Source organism: Lagenorhynchus albirostris, chromosome 20 (assembly GCF_949774975.1).
Source record: "Lagenorhynchus albirostris chromosome 20, mLagAlb1.1, whole genome shotgun sequence".
NCBI lineage: Eukaryota > Metazoa > Chordata > Mammalia > Artiodactyla > Delphinidae > Lagenorhynchus > Lagenorhynchus albirostris.
In genome coordinates, this window is record NC_083114.1 from 23263070 (window position 1) to 23281135 (window position 18066).

Genomic DNA, 18066 nt, shown 5'->3' on the forward strand with positions numbered 1-18066 from the left:
CCTCATCCTCTGATCCCCCTTACTCTGATCTATTTCTTTTCCCAGAGCATTTATCATACTCTAACTTACCATAGAAATTTACTCATTTATTATGTTATTTATTATTTGTCTACCCCCACTAGACTTAATTACCTTACAGGTAGGATTTTTACCAATTTAATTCACTGTAGCACATGGTAGGCTCTCAATTAATATTTGTTAACTAAATGAATGAATGAAAGAAAATCACAAAGCATGTAAACAGTGACTGGGTATTAGCAGTGAAATTCCGTAGCCACCTATGGGTGTGACTGAATAAGTTCTGGATTGCACTGCACAGTAATTGATTCGAGTCCGTGCCTTGTCCCTCCAATGGAAATAAACTTCCTCCAAGGTGACACTTAATTGTTCAATCCCTTTCTGTTCTTTACCACATTTAGAATAGGGCTAGGTGAGTAACTCGCCTCAAAGCATACCTCTTTCTCAGAGAAAGCCCAGAACTTCTCTTAGTGGTTACTGTGAACTAAATCACTCTTTCTTTCTTCCAGTTTCTAATGGAATTTGATGCTTTGGACAGCCTTTATTAAAACACTTCAATTTAAATGAGGCTATATATATAATAATCCCCATATAGTCAATGAATGCAACACACCCAAAATTCCAGGGAAAAAAGCCTATAAAGTTCCAATTACTAAAACACCAATAGTAGAGTAAGTTATTTATTCAGTCATTGATTGATTAATTCCACAAACATCAATTAAGAAGCACCTACTGTATGTTAGGCACTGTGCTAGTTGCATGATGTAGAAAGATGAATAGCAAAAAGTCTCTGTCATTGAGGGGATTACCAAGATTATTTATTCCTTAGTTCAGCAAACATTTATTGACTCTGCTGTCATGTGCCAATGTACAAGGTTCTGGGAATACAGTAATGATCAAGATAAAATTCCTATCAACAAGAAATGTGGTTCCAGAAGTGAGAGTAAACAGTTATAAATCTATAGCAATGGGTAATTTAATCGATTGGGGTCAGCAAAATTTTTCTCTAAAAGGCCAGGTAGTAAATATTTTGGCTTTTGCAAGCCACATGTGGTCTCTGTTGCATATTCTTCTCTTTAAAAAACAATCCTTTAAAAATGTAAACCATCCTTAGCTCCTTGGCTGAATTTGGCCTACAGTCTACAGTTTGTGGACTCCTGTAGTAGATGAATATACAGGATTCTCTGGAAGTCAAAAGGAGGCAGCAACACTTGACTGGCTGGGAGGAGGGAAGGGGACTTGGAAAGAAAAACCAAGTGGGCTGTGCTGGATATAGGGGGAGGAAGGTGGAGCTAGTAATCAGGGTAGAGGGAACAGCATTCCCATGGCACTCAAGTAGCTCTTCTATGTGTATTAGTCATGTATCTGTTATTTTTGAATATCCCAATTCTCATTCCCCCTCAAATCCCCAATTGTGCCAACGGAGCATCTCTACCAGGAGGTCCCAGCCTCCTGCACGGTGCTAATTAGATTTCCGGAGTACCTCCCCGCAAAACTATTCAGTGCCTCATGGGGCCCTGGTTCTCAGTCATGTGTTCCTCAGCACTTTCATACCCTTGCACACTTCAGGACAATTTGGTGTTAGTTGCTTATTCCTACAAATTTGTGTTACTTTGGTGAAACCAGTCTCTCAGAGATGCAAATAACTGATTCCTTGAAAAGGACAAGGCCTGCAGTTTCTGTTGTTTAGTCTCAGTTGTTTGCGCTGAGATAACTGTTTTCTCTTCTGATTCAGAGCCACTAAAAATACATATATTCTACATGGGACTTTTATTTCCCCTTTTAATTAAACAAATATTATCTACATAGCAACAGCTATGGACTTTTTCCTCCCTCAAATGTGTTTAAACAGAATCAAGATTCAAGAGGCTGAGACTTGAGAAGTTGATGTATTTCTACCCAACCTTCATAGGGAGCAGCAACTGTGTCAGGTCACACAGCTATTCATCCAACCTCTCCTTAATACAATCCAGAGAGAGTTATTTCATAGTTCCCTTTCCAGAACAATCCTCAAGTATAACCCATATTATGTTGTATTATAAACATATGTAAACATGTTTAGGGAGCAGCAACTGTGTCAGGTCACACAGCTATTCATCCAACCTCTCCTTAATACAATCCAGAGAGAGTTATTTCATAGTTCCCTTTCCAGAACAATCCTCAAGTATAACCCATATTATGTTGTATTATAAACATATGTAAACCTCAATAGACTGTATGTTTCTCTGGGCAGGAGCTGGGTTTTGAGCTCAGCACACAGCAGAAGCACACTAGCCATGTGAAGAGTGGGTAAAATAAACAGGAGAATCTGGCCACAGGTATTCCATGAAGTAGCTGGTGCAATTCTCAGTGTACCCCCTTAACCCTTTGAAGTGAAGAACTTAAGGAAGGTTTTCAAAATGAATACTTCCAATTTCCCCAAATAAGAAAGATTCTTCTTATCTAGACTCACTACTGCAACTTAATCCATGGGCATGATTCTTTTCAAATATTATCTTTTTCCTGGTTAATATATTTTTTTCTTTTCATTAATACCCTACTTTGTATTGGACATTAATCTAACCATTCAGACACGATTAGCAAGCTAAATGTCTTACTTATTAAAAACGGTTAATTTTCCCATCTTAAAAAAATCGAGATGTTTGAATCTCTGAATATGCTCATTTATCACCAATCCCTGACAATGCATCCAGGAGTTCTTGTGTAGGACATGAATAATTTTTATAAAAACACAGTTGCTGACTGTGTGGTACATCCACACAGCTTTATAAAACAAAGCAAATAATGACCATCAATTACAATAACCTCACTAGACAAGACTGCAATTAATCTACAGCTCTTCAGATAACGACCGCTGCACTGCATCAAGGAAAATGCCTGGCATTAACTGGCTTATCGTGATCAGCAATGATAGATGGGGCAGATGGCAATGTGATTATTCATTGTCAACACAATAAACAAATGCTTTGCAGCCGAAGTGTTTACCTAGGTCCTCTCAGAGGATAGCTCAAAATAGAGAACAAAGGCAGCTCTGAAAATAGCTCAAAATAAAAATAAACAGTTAATCTATGGATGAAATATACTTACTTAACTGGGGCTAACCCTTAGTAGAATCTATCTGGAAAATATTTTCCCGAAGGAGATCATGGGTTGAGTAGAGTTTTGGCATTAGAAGGTACAATAAAGCCCATAGCTCACTTGCTTGTTAGGATGAGTCACTTTTATGAAGTCCTCAAATTCCATTCCATGCTTAATAATTCCCGTGATGAGAATTCATTGTTTTCAGAGGCAGACTCATTCCATAGATAGATAACTCTCATTGTTAGAACATATATTTAGCTGACTGCCATCTCTCTGGAATTTTGGACAATTGACCCTAGGTTTTCCTCTCATCCCACATAGAAGATATTAAACTCTTCTTGCTCACTAAAGCCCTTTATTTATTTTTATTAATTAATTATTTTAAAACATCTTTATTGGAGTATAATTGCTTTTCAATGTTGCATTAGTTTCTGCTGTATAATAAAGTGAATCAGCTATATGTATACATATAGCCCCATATCCTCTCCCTCTTGCATCTCCCTCCCACCTTCCCTATCCCACCCCTCTGGGTGGTCACAGAGCATCACCGAGTTGATCTCCCAGGGCTAAATGCAAGCATACCTTGTTTTGTTGCACTTTCTTGTACTGTGCAGATACTGTGTTCTTTACAAATTAAAGTTTTGCAGCCACCCTGCATTGAGCAAGTCTCTTAGTGCCATTTTTCCAATAGCATTTGCTTGCTTGTGTTTCTGTGTCATATTTTGGTAATTCTTGCAATATTTCAAAGTTTTCATTATTATTACATTTGTAAAGGTAGTCTGTGATCAGTTCTTTGATGTTACTACTGTGACTCACTGAAGACTCAGATGATGGTTAGCATTTTTTAGGAATAAAGTATTTTTAAATTAAGGTATGCACAATGCTTTTTTAGATATAGTGCTATTGCATACTTACTGTAGTATAGTATAAACATAACTTTGATATGCACTGAATTCACGTGACTTGCTTTATTGTGATATTCGTTTTATTGCAGTGGCCTGGAACCTGCAATATCTTTGAGGTATCTCAAAAATCAATGCCTATCCAACTCTTTCCACATGACATGTTTTGGTGCTTTCAACATTCTGGATTTTTGCACCTAAACCCACACCAGTTTTTAGACCACTCATACTCAGGGGCTCAGAAAGAAATGTGATATATCTGATGTGGTGTACTCAGAGCAAAGTGTAACTATTTGTGCTGAGGCTGAATGTCAATTTTTCTTTGGAGCAGGGGATGTGTGCGTGGCTGCTCTGCTTGGGAAGCTGTTCTCCAAACACCATTAGTCTAGATAGCACCCCAGCTCTGCCATGTCCAGGGGGCAATTACTTCGGGTGCGCCTTTTAAAATTTTGTGCAGGATGGCTTTGTTGATTAAGTCCTCCTTCTTTAGAAAACTGGGATAATTCAGGCAGAACCTGAGCTGAAATTGACACAGTGGTCACTAACCAAATTCTCTCGCAAAAATTTTTACAAATGCACATTCCTGGACCACTTCTCTGCAGACTAATTCAGCTGCTTCCGGAGGATTCAAATGTAAATATTTTGGCAATTTTCCCCAGTTAATTCTAATTCGCAACTCTGTTTAAATGCTTTTTTCATTGAGAACACTTAATAAGGTACTACTGAGGGAGTGCTTCACAAACCTAATATTCATACTCTCCTGGGAGCTTTAAAAATGCAGGTTCTTTGGAGCAGCTGATACCTGTGGTCCGGGGTAGGTCTAGGAAAATTAATACATCAAGATCAAATTGTTATGTTTCCCTTAAGGGTTTTGGAAGCCCTCATTTACTCCAAAATTGTAGTTTATATACAAGTTACAAAGCACCCTTATTATATATTGAAGAAACAAGCAACTTTAGGAAATTCTACAAGGTAAAGGTTTTAACCTGGTAACCATCTATATTTTTTCACTCATTCATTTAATAAATTCATTCATAAATTCATTTTTATTCTGAGACAATATTGTGATAGGCACTGGAATTTAATAGTTCAGTAGGGGAGAAAAACAAAGAAATGACAGCAAATAAACGTCAGTCAACAAAGAAAATGAATACAAATCTTAAAATAACGTATTTAAAAAGGAAGAGTTTATCTAATTTTAAATAGTCTCTAATTCAGACTGGCAGTCCCCCAGTCATTCTCAGTTCATGAGTTTTTGCCCTGCTTTCATCATATTCCCTGGTATATGTTAGTTCAGGATCTGTAACTCTTCAGAATTTCCCATTACATTCTCATGTCCCTTTGGCAGACATCCCTAATCATCCCTAGCTTTTTTTCCCTACAGATTCAGGAAGGAGACTCATATGCTTGCTCAACCCGGTCCTCTATGCAGCCATTACTAATAGACCACAGATGAAATCCACGTGCAGCTTCCCCCATGCACAGTGCCTTGACACACCTTGGCGACTTTGCTGTTCCTCATTTCCAGCTTTATCTTTGTTGTCTATCAACTATTGAGTACTTCTAGTGATCCTTACATCTTTAATCCCACTTAATTTCAAAACAACCTGGAGAGGTATATAAACTCAGCCTTAGAAGGATCAAGTAACCATCTCAAGGTCACACAGTTACTGTGTATCACAGCAGGAGGTACAAACTCAGGTTCTTTGATGCCAAAGCTGATGTTCTGAAACTTGTTCTGCATTGCTTCTCTTCTCAGCCCAGTTCAAAGGGCACCTCCTCTGTGAAACTTCTCCTGCATGCTTCAAGGAAAATTTGTCACTTCTTCCTTAGAGTTGGCCAAGGCCTTTGTACACCTCCATTACAGCATGACATTATACTTTAATGATTTGAATATAGTATTCTTTGAGCTCCTCTGTGGTAAGAACTATGTCTTATATATATATATATATATATATATATATATATATATGTATATATATATACATATATATATATATATATATATATATATATATCCGTATCCCTGGTAACTAGCACAGTGCCTAGGTAGGTTCTCAGTTGATGCATTTTGAATGATCATTAAAATCTGGCCACTGGACTCATTCAGCTGTGGATCTCTTTCTCAGTGTGTGGCCTTACTATATTAAAAACAATGCCACGTTTAAACATGATCTTGATTAAAAATGTTAAAAAGACCAAGCCAATAGTGAAATACATACTTCTGTTATTTGAAGACCTTCTTGACATCAGTTATTGAGGACTCTTAAACAGAAACCTGGTTACAAGATATTTAGCATATAAGGACACCTGACCTTTAGTTGATAACCACCCTCAAGTATAAGGGAGGTAAAAGAGGTCAAATTAACTACACCCTGCTTATCAAGTGTCATATGTCATAGCACACATGATATTTGTTTAAATTGTGGCTCTTGTCCTATAACTGAAGGTGTGGTTTGGCTCACTGATGTGGCCTGAGTTCTGTCTGGGCTGATGATAGACACAGTGACACTCACCATTAATGGCGGCACATTCTGCAGAAACTCAGACTATTTAGTTCCCTGACATTTATTTCGCTATACGTAATAGTTTTGTGCAAATAAGACCCATTCTGCCAGAAAGGAGAATTATGGAATCTATGCAAACATATGTGACATATAAGGGGCTGATTGCATAGATTGCATAGATAGGTGTAAATGAAGATGTACATGTAAGGTGAGGGTTTAGGGTTGAAATAATGATCTGGCGATATCTTAGGGCATTAGTCACAAGAGAGCTGTCTCTCAATGTCTCAGGAGGAAATATCAAGTTTCACTGTGGTCTTCCCTGGAAAACACTGGAAGCTCATTATAAACTTCTATGTCAACTTGCAAAAGACAGATGGAGAAAGGAGGCACAGACCTTCTTATTTCATAGATACAAGAGCAGTCTTTCCATCTGTCATCACACCTTGGATATAAATAAGCACCAAATCTTATTAATTGGCACTTACCCGTAGTACTTCAATAACCTCACATACCTCCCCAGAGAAGGCTTGTCCGTTGAGGAGGTGCTCTGACCCTTGGCTATCCTCACTACCAAAGTGTAGCCGGACCTCCTCCAGCCGGTGGCTGTATGTCATGGGCCCTCCTGATACGTTGACCAAGTGCTCCTTGTCCAGGCGCAGGGACACATGTCTTCCAGTGTTGTACATGGTCCCACTGACCTGCAAGGCAATGAGCAACAGGTCAAACAAGACTTTCCTCCTTCCATTTCTCACAATTTCTCACTCAACCCAGCATGGTGCTTAGACCAATGCCTTTTGCTTCCTTTTGATAGGAAGACACTAGGCTAATTCCACATGTGGAGTAGGGAGTGACAGCCACCCCAGAGAGCACTTTTGCCCTACCTGGCATCTATGGTACTTTCTGTGAGTCATAAGCCACATTATCATTTAGGAATCTGAGGTAGGAACTCAAAGGAAACCTCATCAACTGTGACTAATATTTTGGACATTGCACTTATAAAGAATTAACTTGTCTTCTTACCATAAATATTTGGAATGTAAAGATGCTGCAAAAGTTAAAATCTCAGGTGTGAGAAATTGGAGAGAGCAGTTAGTAAGGATGAGATGCTACAAAGGCCAAAAGAGAGACAAGTAAGCTAAAATGAGTGAATAGGAACAAACCTTAGGGGGAGACTGAGGCTTAGGTTTGTAGTCTCAAGCATTCAGTATGGTGTGTCTTGGTTTAGGTCCTTCTCTAACTGCTGCAACCAGACACTGCAAAGAGTCAGAGCTCTGATACTTTCTTGCAGTTTGTGGCCTCAGTGCTAAGCTAAAGAGATTCATATAAGCTTCCCATTTCACAGACTTCCTATTCCATCTTGCTTCAGCCCCTGCCCGCTGAACCTTACTGCTTGGGGTTTCTTTCCCTCCTTTTCTCTTGAACTTGATGCTCAGCTTCATTTTGTTGATTATGACCATAGCACTTCTCAACATTTGATTCTAGAACACTGATTCCTACCTGTGAGTCTATTGTCTTAGTCTTCTGTGTTGATTTATGTCTAGGAGCAGATTGAAAACTTAAGGGAGACTTTGAATGGGTCTGGATGGAATGCTTCTGGGCCATGGGTTGCTGAGCTACTTGGATTTTCTACCTGCTTACTCTGACTCCTTTGGGCCCAGCCCTAGGGATCCTTTAAGGCAGTGGTCCCCAAAATTTTGGCACCAGGGACAGGTTTCGTGGAAGACAATTTTTCCCACGGACTGGGGGGTGAATGTTTCAGGATGATTCAAGTGCATTACATTTATCATGCAGTTTATTTTTATTATTATTATATTGTAATATATAATGAAATAATTATACAACTAACCATAATGCAGAATCAGTGGGAGTCCTGAGCTTGTTTTCACTTACCACTCACAGATAGGGTTTTGATATGAGTCTGCAAGCAATTGATTTATTATGGTTCCTGTTCAATCAAACCTCTACTAATGACAATCTGTATTTGCAACCACTCGCCAGAGCTAGCATCACTGCCTCAGTTCTACCTCAGATCATCAGGCATTAGAGTCTCATAAGGAGTGCACAACCTAGATCCCGCACATGTGCAGTTCACAGTAGGGTTTGCACTCCTATGAGAATCAAATGCAGTGCTGATCTGACAGGAGGCAGAGCTCAGGTAATGTTCAAATACCAAAATACTCCACTGACTCACTATAGCACCATCTTGCTATAAGGTGGAGCCCATGTGCTGCTGTTGGCCATGGTCTGTGCGGGGACATGACCAATGAAACAGTGAAAAGCTTATGTAAGATTCTCCAGTCTCTTTCTTCCCCTGCTTCATCAATCAAGGGGCAATGTGGAAAGTTGTAAATGTGGTATAGCTATAAGATGGAGGCTGTGTCAGCCTGAGTCGCTGGCAGATTATGTGCAGATTGCAAAAATGGCTAGAATTCTTCCACTCCTTGTAACTACACTACTTACAATGTGACCTTGTAGCTGTTCCCATCAAGATAGGGCCATCTGTTTCTCCACCCCTTGAATCTGTACTGGCCTTGTCACTTGCTTTGGCCAATAGCACGTAGTGGATACAACATGCTTATTCTTAGAGTAGGCCTCTAGAGGACTTGCACGTGTCCTTACTCCTTTTTGGAAACTCGAGACCACCATGCAAACAAGCCTGGGCTAGCCTGCTGGAGGATGATCCAGAGTGAGGAGAACTATCCCAGGAGAAGCCATCCTAGGCTGGCCATTCCACGACTGATCCACCAGTTGACTGTCTTAGTCTGGCCTGGGCCAGAAGAATTTCCCACAGACCATAGCTTCCCATATACTGGGGAGCTAAAAATTTGGTTGTTTTCAGTCCCTAAGCTTTGAGATAGTTTGTTATAGAGCAAAAACTAACTGATATACACTAAGTCAATCATCTTCTCTGTCATGTGACTCTGGAACTATCAACAGAAGCTCTGGACAGTCTTTGTTGAGTAGCTGAACTAGAAAGTCACTTGGGGCTCAGACAGTCAGTCTGCTAATCAGCTGGAAAGTCATACCAGAATAAGAGAAGAAAGCAGCAGATATGCCAAGAGTGACAGAGGAAACCATGCAGAGATAGAATTAGAGAGAATATCAACTTCACCTTCAGAAACCCTTTGTATCTCTTTGTTCCAGTTCCTTCATGAGGCCTGGGCTGTACTTTCTCTGATACTTTACATCTTACAAAGGGATTTATTTTTTCTTAAATTATCTATTCCTTGCAACCAAATGATCCCTATCAAAGACTCTATATCTGTTCTCCAGTCTCAAATAAATGTATATTCAGTCAGTATGACATAATGAGAGTTTGTTTTCTTTTCTTGTCCCAATTTATGACTTTCTTTGCAGTAAAATGATAGAGATAGATTTGTGTTTGACACTGCATTCATCTTTAAGCAAAATTTATTTTTTCTAATTATTAAGATAATATACAGGTATTATACATGGGTAGGAAGACAGAGAACAGCTCAATGAAATAAAAATTAGCCAAAATTCTACAGTAAACCAATAATCACCACTAATATTTTGGTGTATAACTTTTCACACTCATAACCGTATATATCTATATTTTAATGGGATCATTTTATATGTGTGATAATAAATGCTTTTCACATAAAAGGGTATATGATTTTATATATATATATTATATATAATAATTTAATATATATAAATTTATATATTTAATATATTATACACAACACACATATAATATATTTAATATATTTGTTACATATTTATACATTAATATATATATAGTAAATATATATTATTTTTAGTCACATGAATATTTCTAGGTTATTAACTGTTCTTTTGCAATATCACTTTGAAATAGCTTCATAATATTCCACTGTAAACATATATGACTTATTATTGAATCTTTACAGCCCTTTCACTTTTTCACTATTGTTAAAAAATATTGCAATGAGATATAGAGAGCAAACTAGTGGTTACCAGTGGGGAGTGGGAAGGAGGGAGGAGCAATTTAGGTGTAGTAGAAAAAAAGGGTTAACATGGGATTATATGAAATCATCTTTGTGAAACTTTTGAAAATTATAAAGCACTACACAATTTAAAGAATCTTTCACTCAATTAAAAAAAATACTGCAATGAACATCCTTATGGATAAACATTTTTACTAGTGCAGATATTTCATTAGGCAAACTCTGGGTCAGACTGTGTACACATTATTACAGTGCTTATTATCTAATGCAAAATCCATTTGCTGTGGAGTGTAGATCCCACAGAGCAGGGCTGGATCTCAAATTCTCTTCAACTTGCATTAATTCAACAAGCAACATCCATGGGCCCCTATAGTATGCAAGGCTGCATAACAGGAGCTGCTTCAAATTCTTATAGGATATGTGCTCTGTTCCAATGAGCAAGTATATCAGGCTTCCCCGTACTTCTAAAAATCCTCTCAATGTGTCTGTCTAATGTTCCTAAGAAAATTGTTGCCCATTGAAGCAAGGCAGGGACCATGTCCTATGCTTGTCTGCATTTCCCCAGTAATTAACACAATGGCACACAGTAGAGAGAAGAATAAAGGACTCTTGAGTCAAAAGATTCCCAGTCTGCCTCTTGGTGACCTTGAGTAGTTCAGTTAATTACTTGAAGCCTCAGTTTTCTTAACTGTAAAATAGAGATAAGACAATTTCCCCTATGAAAATGAGGGATAAAAAACTATAAGGCTTATAGAGAATGAATATGAGAATGATAGAGATAAATCCCTCCTTATCGGTAATTACTTATTGATTCCACTTACATGAAGTCCTAGAGTAGTCAAAATCATAAAGATAGAAAGTAGAACGGTAGCTGCCAGCGGTGGGGTGCAGAGAGGAATGGGAGTTATTGTTTAATGGGCATAGAGTTACAGTTTTGCAAGATGAAAAAAATTCTGGAGATGGACGGTGGTTGTACTTAATACTGCTGAACTGTTTAAGTAAAAATGGTTAAGATGTGTACTTTACACACGTAAAAATTGGAAAAAATTCCCTCATGAGTTTGTTGTGAGAATTAATACATTTAATGGTCAAACATTTTCATTCTTTTCCTTCATTTACTTTTGAAAATGGGTGCCTAGCTGACCTTGCAGGACCTGTGTTGATCTTACCCACTTCCCATAGCCCAGTGGAATATAGTGTTGCTTTCTAAAAGTCACAATGAAGAACTTGTACCGACTTCTGCATTGTGATGATTCACTTGTCTCTCATTTTGGATTTTAAAGCTCCAGTTGTGGGAAGCATCCAAGATCATTTTGAAGGCCATGAAGCAAACATGAAACCAGGGTAATCAGGAATAAACCAGTGCTTTCTAGTTCTTCCACTCCATACTTCCATACTCCTTCTACTTCCATGGCTCTATCTTCATTCATTCATCTGACTGTGTGCTAGGAGCTGAGGATAGTGTGGTGAGTAAAACCAGGCATGGTCCCTGCCCTCATGGAGCTTACAATCTCCATTATGAAGACAACAGAGTGGGAGAAGGAAGTTATGGGGAATCCATATGAAATTCTACCATTTGCGTATGTGTTCTCACAATTAGAGGCAATACACCTATTCCCCCACCCTTCCCCCAGACATTGAAATAACATTAATTTATATTAATCAAAAAAAGCTGTGTAACCAGGGTATGGTTTGTTGCACTTTAATTTTTTTTAAAAAAGGCTTGACAATATTATGTATGATATCTGATGGTACACCTGCACTGAAGTAATTAACACTGAAGCAGTGTCATTTTACCTGTAATGCTAATTACAGTGTTTCCAATGAACTACTTTGGTGTGCAGCATGTTGGAAAAAGTTGTATTATGTAGACCAGGAAACAGAACTGAATGGAGAGGATGAAGCTGCAGGGGATATCCAGGTTGCCTATGGCTGCCTCACACTTGTCCTTTTTGTTTTATTTTAATTCACTACAAAATGAGATGAGAGATACGATGCCCATGTAAGTGGGAGAAGTAAGAGTGGTCTGTGAATGCTCAGTGACTTGTCTAGAATCATACGGCTAGCAGTGGTGGCAAACCCAGGTCTCCTGATTCCAAGTCTAATGATTTTTTTTTTCCCATGGAAAATAATTTTGTTCATTGGTTTTCATTTATTTTAACATCTTTATTGGAGTATAATTGTTTTACAATGGTGTGTCAGTTTCTGTTTAATAACAAAGTGAATCAGCTATACATATACATATATCCTCAAATTTTCTCCCTCTTGCTTCTCCCTCCCACCCTCCCTATCCCACCCCTCTAGGTGGTCACAAAGCACTACCGAGCTGATCTCCCTGTGTTATGCAGTTGTTTCCCATTAGCTATCTATTTTACATTTGGTAGTATATATAAGTCCATGCCACTCTCTCACTTTGCCCCAGCTTACCCATCACCCTCCCCGTGTCTTCAAGTCAATTCTCTATTTATTCCTGTCCTGCCTTTAGGTTCTTCATAACTATTTTTTTTTCTTTTTAAGATTCCATATATATGTGTTAGGATACAGTATTTGTTTTTCTCTTTCTGACTTACTTGACTCTGTATGACAGATTCTGGGTCCATCCACCTCACTAAAAATAACTCAATTTCATTTCTTTTTATGGCTAAGTAATATTCCATTGTATATATGTGACACATTTTCTTTATCCATTCATCTGTCGATGGACACTTAGGTTGTTTCCATGTCCTGGCTATTGTAAATAGAGCTGCAAAGAACATTTTGCTACGTGACTCTTTTTGAATTATGGTTTTCTCAGGGTATATGCCCAGTAGTGGGATTGCTGGGCCATAAGGTAGTTTTATTTTTAGTTTTTTAAGGAACCATCATACTGTTCTCCAGAGTGGCTGCATCAATTTACATTCCCACCAACAGTGCAAAAAGGTTCCCTCTTCTCCACACCCTCTGAAGCAATTATTGTTTGTAGATTTTTTGATGATGGCCATTCTGACAGGTGAGAGGTGATACCACATTGTAGTTTTCATTTGCATTTCTCAAATGATTAGTGATGTTGAGCAATCTTTCATGTGTTTGTTGGCAATCTATATATCTTCTTTAGAGAAATGTCTGTTTAGGTCTGCTGCCCATTTTTCGATTGGGTTGTTTGTTTTTTTGATATTGAGCTTTATGAACTGCTTGTACATTTTGGAGATTAATCCTTTGTCCATTGCTTCATTTGCAAATATTTTCTCCCATTCTAAGGGTTGTCTTTTCATCTTGTTTATGATTTCCTTTGCTGTGCAAAAGCTTTTAATTTTCATTAGGTCCCATTTGTTTATTTTTGTTTTTATTTCCATTTCTCTAGGAGGTGGGTCAAAAAGGACATTGCTGTGATTTATGTCATAGAGAGTTCTGCCTATACTTTCCTCTAAGAGTTTGATAGTGTCTGGTATTACATTCAGGTCTTTAATCCATTTTGAGTTTATTTTTGTGTATGGTGTTAGGGAATGTTCTAATTTCATTCTTTTACATGTAGCTGTCCAGATTTCCTAGCACCACTTATTGAAGAGGCTGTCTTTTCTCAGCTGTATATTCTTGCCTCCTTTATCAAAAATAAGGGGACCATATGTGCATGGGTTTATGTCTGAGCTTTCTATCCTGTTCCATTGATCTATATTCCTGTTTTTGTGCAAGTACCATACTGTCTTGATTACTGTAGCTTTGTAATATAGTCTGAGGTCAGGGAGCCTGTTTCCTCCGGCTCCATTTTTCTTTCTCAAGATTTCTTTGGCTATTTGGGGTCTTTTGTGTTTCCATACAAATTGTGAGATTTTTTTCTAGTTCTGTGAAAAATGCCAGTGGTATATAGATAGGGATTGCATTGAATTTGTAGATTGCTTTCGATAGTAGAGTCATTTTGACAATGTTGATTCTTCCAATCCAAGAACACAGTATATCTCTCCATCGGTTTGTATCATCTTTAATTTCATTCATCAGTGTCTTATAATTTTCTGCATACAGGTCTTTTGTCTCCTTAGGTAGGTTTATTCCTAGGTATTTTATTCTTTCTGTTGGAATGGTAAATGGGAGTGTTTCCTTAATTTCTCTTTCAGATTTTTCATCATTAGTGTATACAAATGCAAGAGATTTCTATGCATTAATTTTGTATCCTGCTATTTTACCAAATTCATTGATTAGCTCTAGTAGTTTTCTGGTACTATCTTTAGGATTCTCTATGTAGAGTATCATGTCATTTGCAAACAGTGACAGTTTTAATTATTCTTTTCTGATTTGGATTCTTTTATTTCCTATTCTTCTCTGCTTGCTGTGGCTAAAACTTCCAAACTATTGTGAATAATAGTGGTGAGAGTGGGCAACCTTGTCTTGTTCCTTATCTTAGTGGAAATGGTTTCAGTTTTTCACCATGGAGGATGATGTTGGCTGTGGGTTTGTCATATATGGCCTTTATTATGTTGAGGTAAGTTCCCTCGATGCCTACTATCTGGAGGGTTTTTATCATAATTTGGTGTTGAATTTTGTCAAAAGCTTTTTCTTCATCTATTGAGATGATCATATAGTTTTTATCCTTCAATTTGTTTTTATGGTGTATCACATTGATTGATTTGCATATATTGAAGTATTCTTGCATTCCTGGGATAAACCCCACTTGATCATGGTGTATGATCCTTTCGGTGTGCTGTTGGATTCTGTTTGCTAGTAGTTTGTTGACGATTTTTGCATCTCTGTTCATCAGTGATATTGGCCTGTAGTTTTCTTTCTTTGTTACATCTTTGTCTGGCTTTGGTATCAGGGTGATGGTGGCCTTGTAGAATGAGTTCAGGAGTGTTCCTCCCTCTGCTATATTTTGGAAGAGTTTGCAAAGGATAGGTGTTAGCTCTTCTCTAAATGTTTGATAGAAATCGCCTGTGAAACCATCTGGTCCTAGACTTTTGTGTGTTGGAAGATTTTTAATCACAGTTCCAATTTCAGTGCTTGGATTGGTCTGTTTATATTTTCTATTTCTTCCTGGTTCAGTCTTGGAATGTTGTGTTTTTCTAAGAAGTTGTCCATTTCTTCCAGGTTGTCCATTTTATTGGCATATAGCTGCTTGTAGTAAACTCTCATGATTCTTTGTATTTCTGCAGTGTCAGTTGTTACTTCTCCTTTTTCATTTCTAATTCTATTGATTTGTGTCTTCTCTCTTTTTTTTCTTGATGAGTCTGGCTAATGGTTTATCAATTTTGTTTATCTTCTCAAAGAACCAGATTTTAGTTTTATTGAGCTTTGTTATTTTCTTTTTCATTTATTTTTGATCTGATCTTTATGATTTCTTTCCTTTTGCTAAATTTGGGGTTTTGCTCTTCTTTGTTTTCTAATTGTTTTAGGTGTAAGGTTAGGTGTTTTATTTTAGATTTTTCTTGTTTCTTGAGGAAGGATTGTATTGCTATAAACTTCCCACTTAGAACTGCTTTTGCTGCATCTCATAAGTTTTAGGTCGTCGTGTATTCAATTGTCATTTGTTTCTAGGTATTTTCTGATTTCCTCTTTGATTTCTTCACTGATCTCTTGGTTATTAAGTAGTGTATTTTTTAGCCTCTATGTATTTTTATTTTTTGCTGATGTTTTCCTGTAATTGATATCTAGTCTCAAAGTGTTGTGGTCAGAAAAGACACTTGATACAGTTTCATTTTTTTAAATTTTACCAAGACTTGATTTGTGACCCAAGACATGATCTGTCCTGCAGGATGTTCCATGAGCACTTGAGAAGAAAGCATATTCTGTTGTTTTTGGATGGAATGTCCTATCAATATCAATTAATTCTACCTTGTTAAATGTATCATTTAAAGATTGTGTTTCCTGGGGTTTCCCTGATGGCGCAGTGGTTGAGAGTCTGCCTGCTGATGCAGGGGACACGGGTTTGTGCCCCGGTCTGGGAATATCCCACATGCCGCGGAGTAGCTGGGCCCATGAGCCATGGCTGCTGAGTCTGCGCGTCCAGATCCTGTGCTCCGCAATGGGAGAGGCCACAAGAGTGAGAGGCCCGCATAGTGCAAACAAAACAAAACAAAACAAAAACAAAAAAAAAACAAACAAAAAAGCTTGTGTTTCCTTATTTATTTTCATTTTGGATGATCTGTCAACTGGTGAACGTGGGGTTTTAAAGTTCCCTACTATGATTTTGTTACTGTAGATTTCCCCTTTTATGGCTGTTAGCATTTGCCTTACGTATTGAGGTGCTCCTATTTTGGGTGCATAAATGTTTATAATTGTTATATTTTCTTCTTGGACTGATCCCTTGATCATTATGTAGTGTCCTTCTTTGTCTCTTGTAACAGTCTTTGTTTTAAAGTCTATTTTGTATGGTATGACAATTGCTACTCCAGCTATCTCTTGATTTCCATTTCCATGGAATATCTTTTTCTATCCCCTCACTTTCAGTCTGTATGTGTCCCTAGGTCTGAAGTGGGTCTCTTGTAGGCAGCATATATATGGGTCTGGTTTTTCTATCCATTCAGCCAGTCTATGTCTTTTGGTTGGAGCATTTAATCCATTTACATTAAAGTGAATTATCAATATGTATGTTCCTATTACCATTTTCTTAATTGTTTTGGGTTTGTTATTGTAGGTCTTTTCCTTCTCTTGTGTTTCTTGCCTAGAGAAGTTCCTTTAGCATTTGTTGTAAAGCTGGTTTGGTGATGCTGAATTCTCTAAGCTTTTGCTGGTCTATAAAGCTTTTAATTTCTCCATCAAATCTGAATGAGATCCTTGCTGGGTAGAGTAATCTTTGTTGTAGGTTTTTCCCTTTCATCACTTTAAATATGGCCTGCCACTCCCTTCTGGCTTGCAGAGTTTCTGCTGAAAGATCAGCTGTTAACCTTATGGGGATTCCTTTTTGTGCTATTTGTTGTTTTTCCCTTGTTGCTTTTAATATTTTTTCTTTGTATTTAATTTTTGATAGTTTGATTAATCTGTGTCTTGGCCTGTTTCTCCTTGGATTTATCCTATAACAGATATGCATTATTACCAACTGGCTCTCCTTCCATAAGATTGACATTTGGAGAACAATTTTAATATTACTGACTTTTTAAATTATATAATATAGAAAAAAATATATATATATATACTATATAATTACATATATCAACTTGTTATGTGTGGTGTCAACACAACTGGTTAGGAGCTGTTTGAACAAGATGTAGTAAAGAAATCAAATGGTATTTGAAGGTAAATTTGATGGTTAATTTTATGTGTTAACTTGTCTCAGCCATGGTGCCTGGATAATTGACCAAACATTATTTTGGATATTTCTGTGAGGGTAGTTTTGAATGAGATAAACGTTTAATTCAGTGGGCTTTGAATAAAGCAGAGTTCCCCTAATAATATGGGTGGGCCTCATTCAGTCAGTTGTAAATCTGAATAGAACAAAAAGAATGGCCTCTCCAGAGCAAGAAGTAATTCTGCAGTAATTGACCTTAGGACCTGAACTACAGTATCAACTGTTTCTTGGATCTTCAGCCTGCCAGCACACCCTACAGATTACGGATGTGCAGCCTCCATAATCAAATGAGCCAATTCCTTAAATGAATCTCTTTCTACATGTATATACTCATTGTATTAATTCTATGTCTCTGG

The 18066-nt window shown here is 37.6% G+C and overlaps 1 protein-coding gene across 1 annotated transcript in view; it reads right to left on the reverse strand.

Moving 5' to 3' along the window:
• The window catches only part of CA10 (carbonic anhydrase 10), a 626304-nt gene that overhangs the window by 104293 nt on the left and 503945 nt on the right, over window positions 1-18066 (reverse strand). The window contains exon 4 of the mRNA XM_060133527.1: window positions 7021-7206. Coding sequence (XP_059989510.1) covers window positions 7021-7206 — 186 coding nt within the window. The remainder of the gene's footprint in view (window positions 1-7020; window positions 7207-18066) is intronic.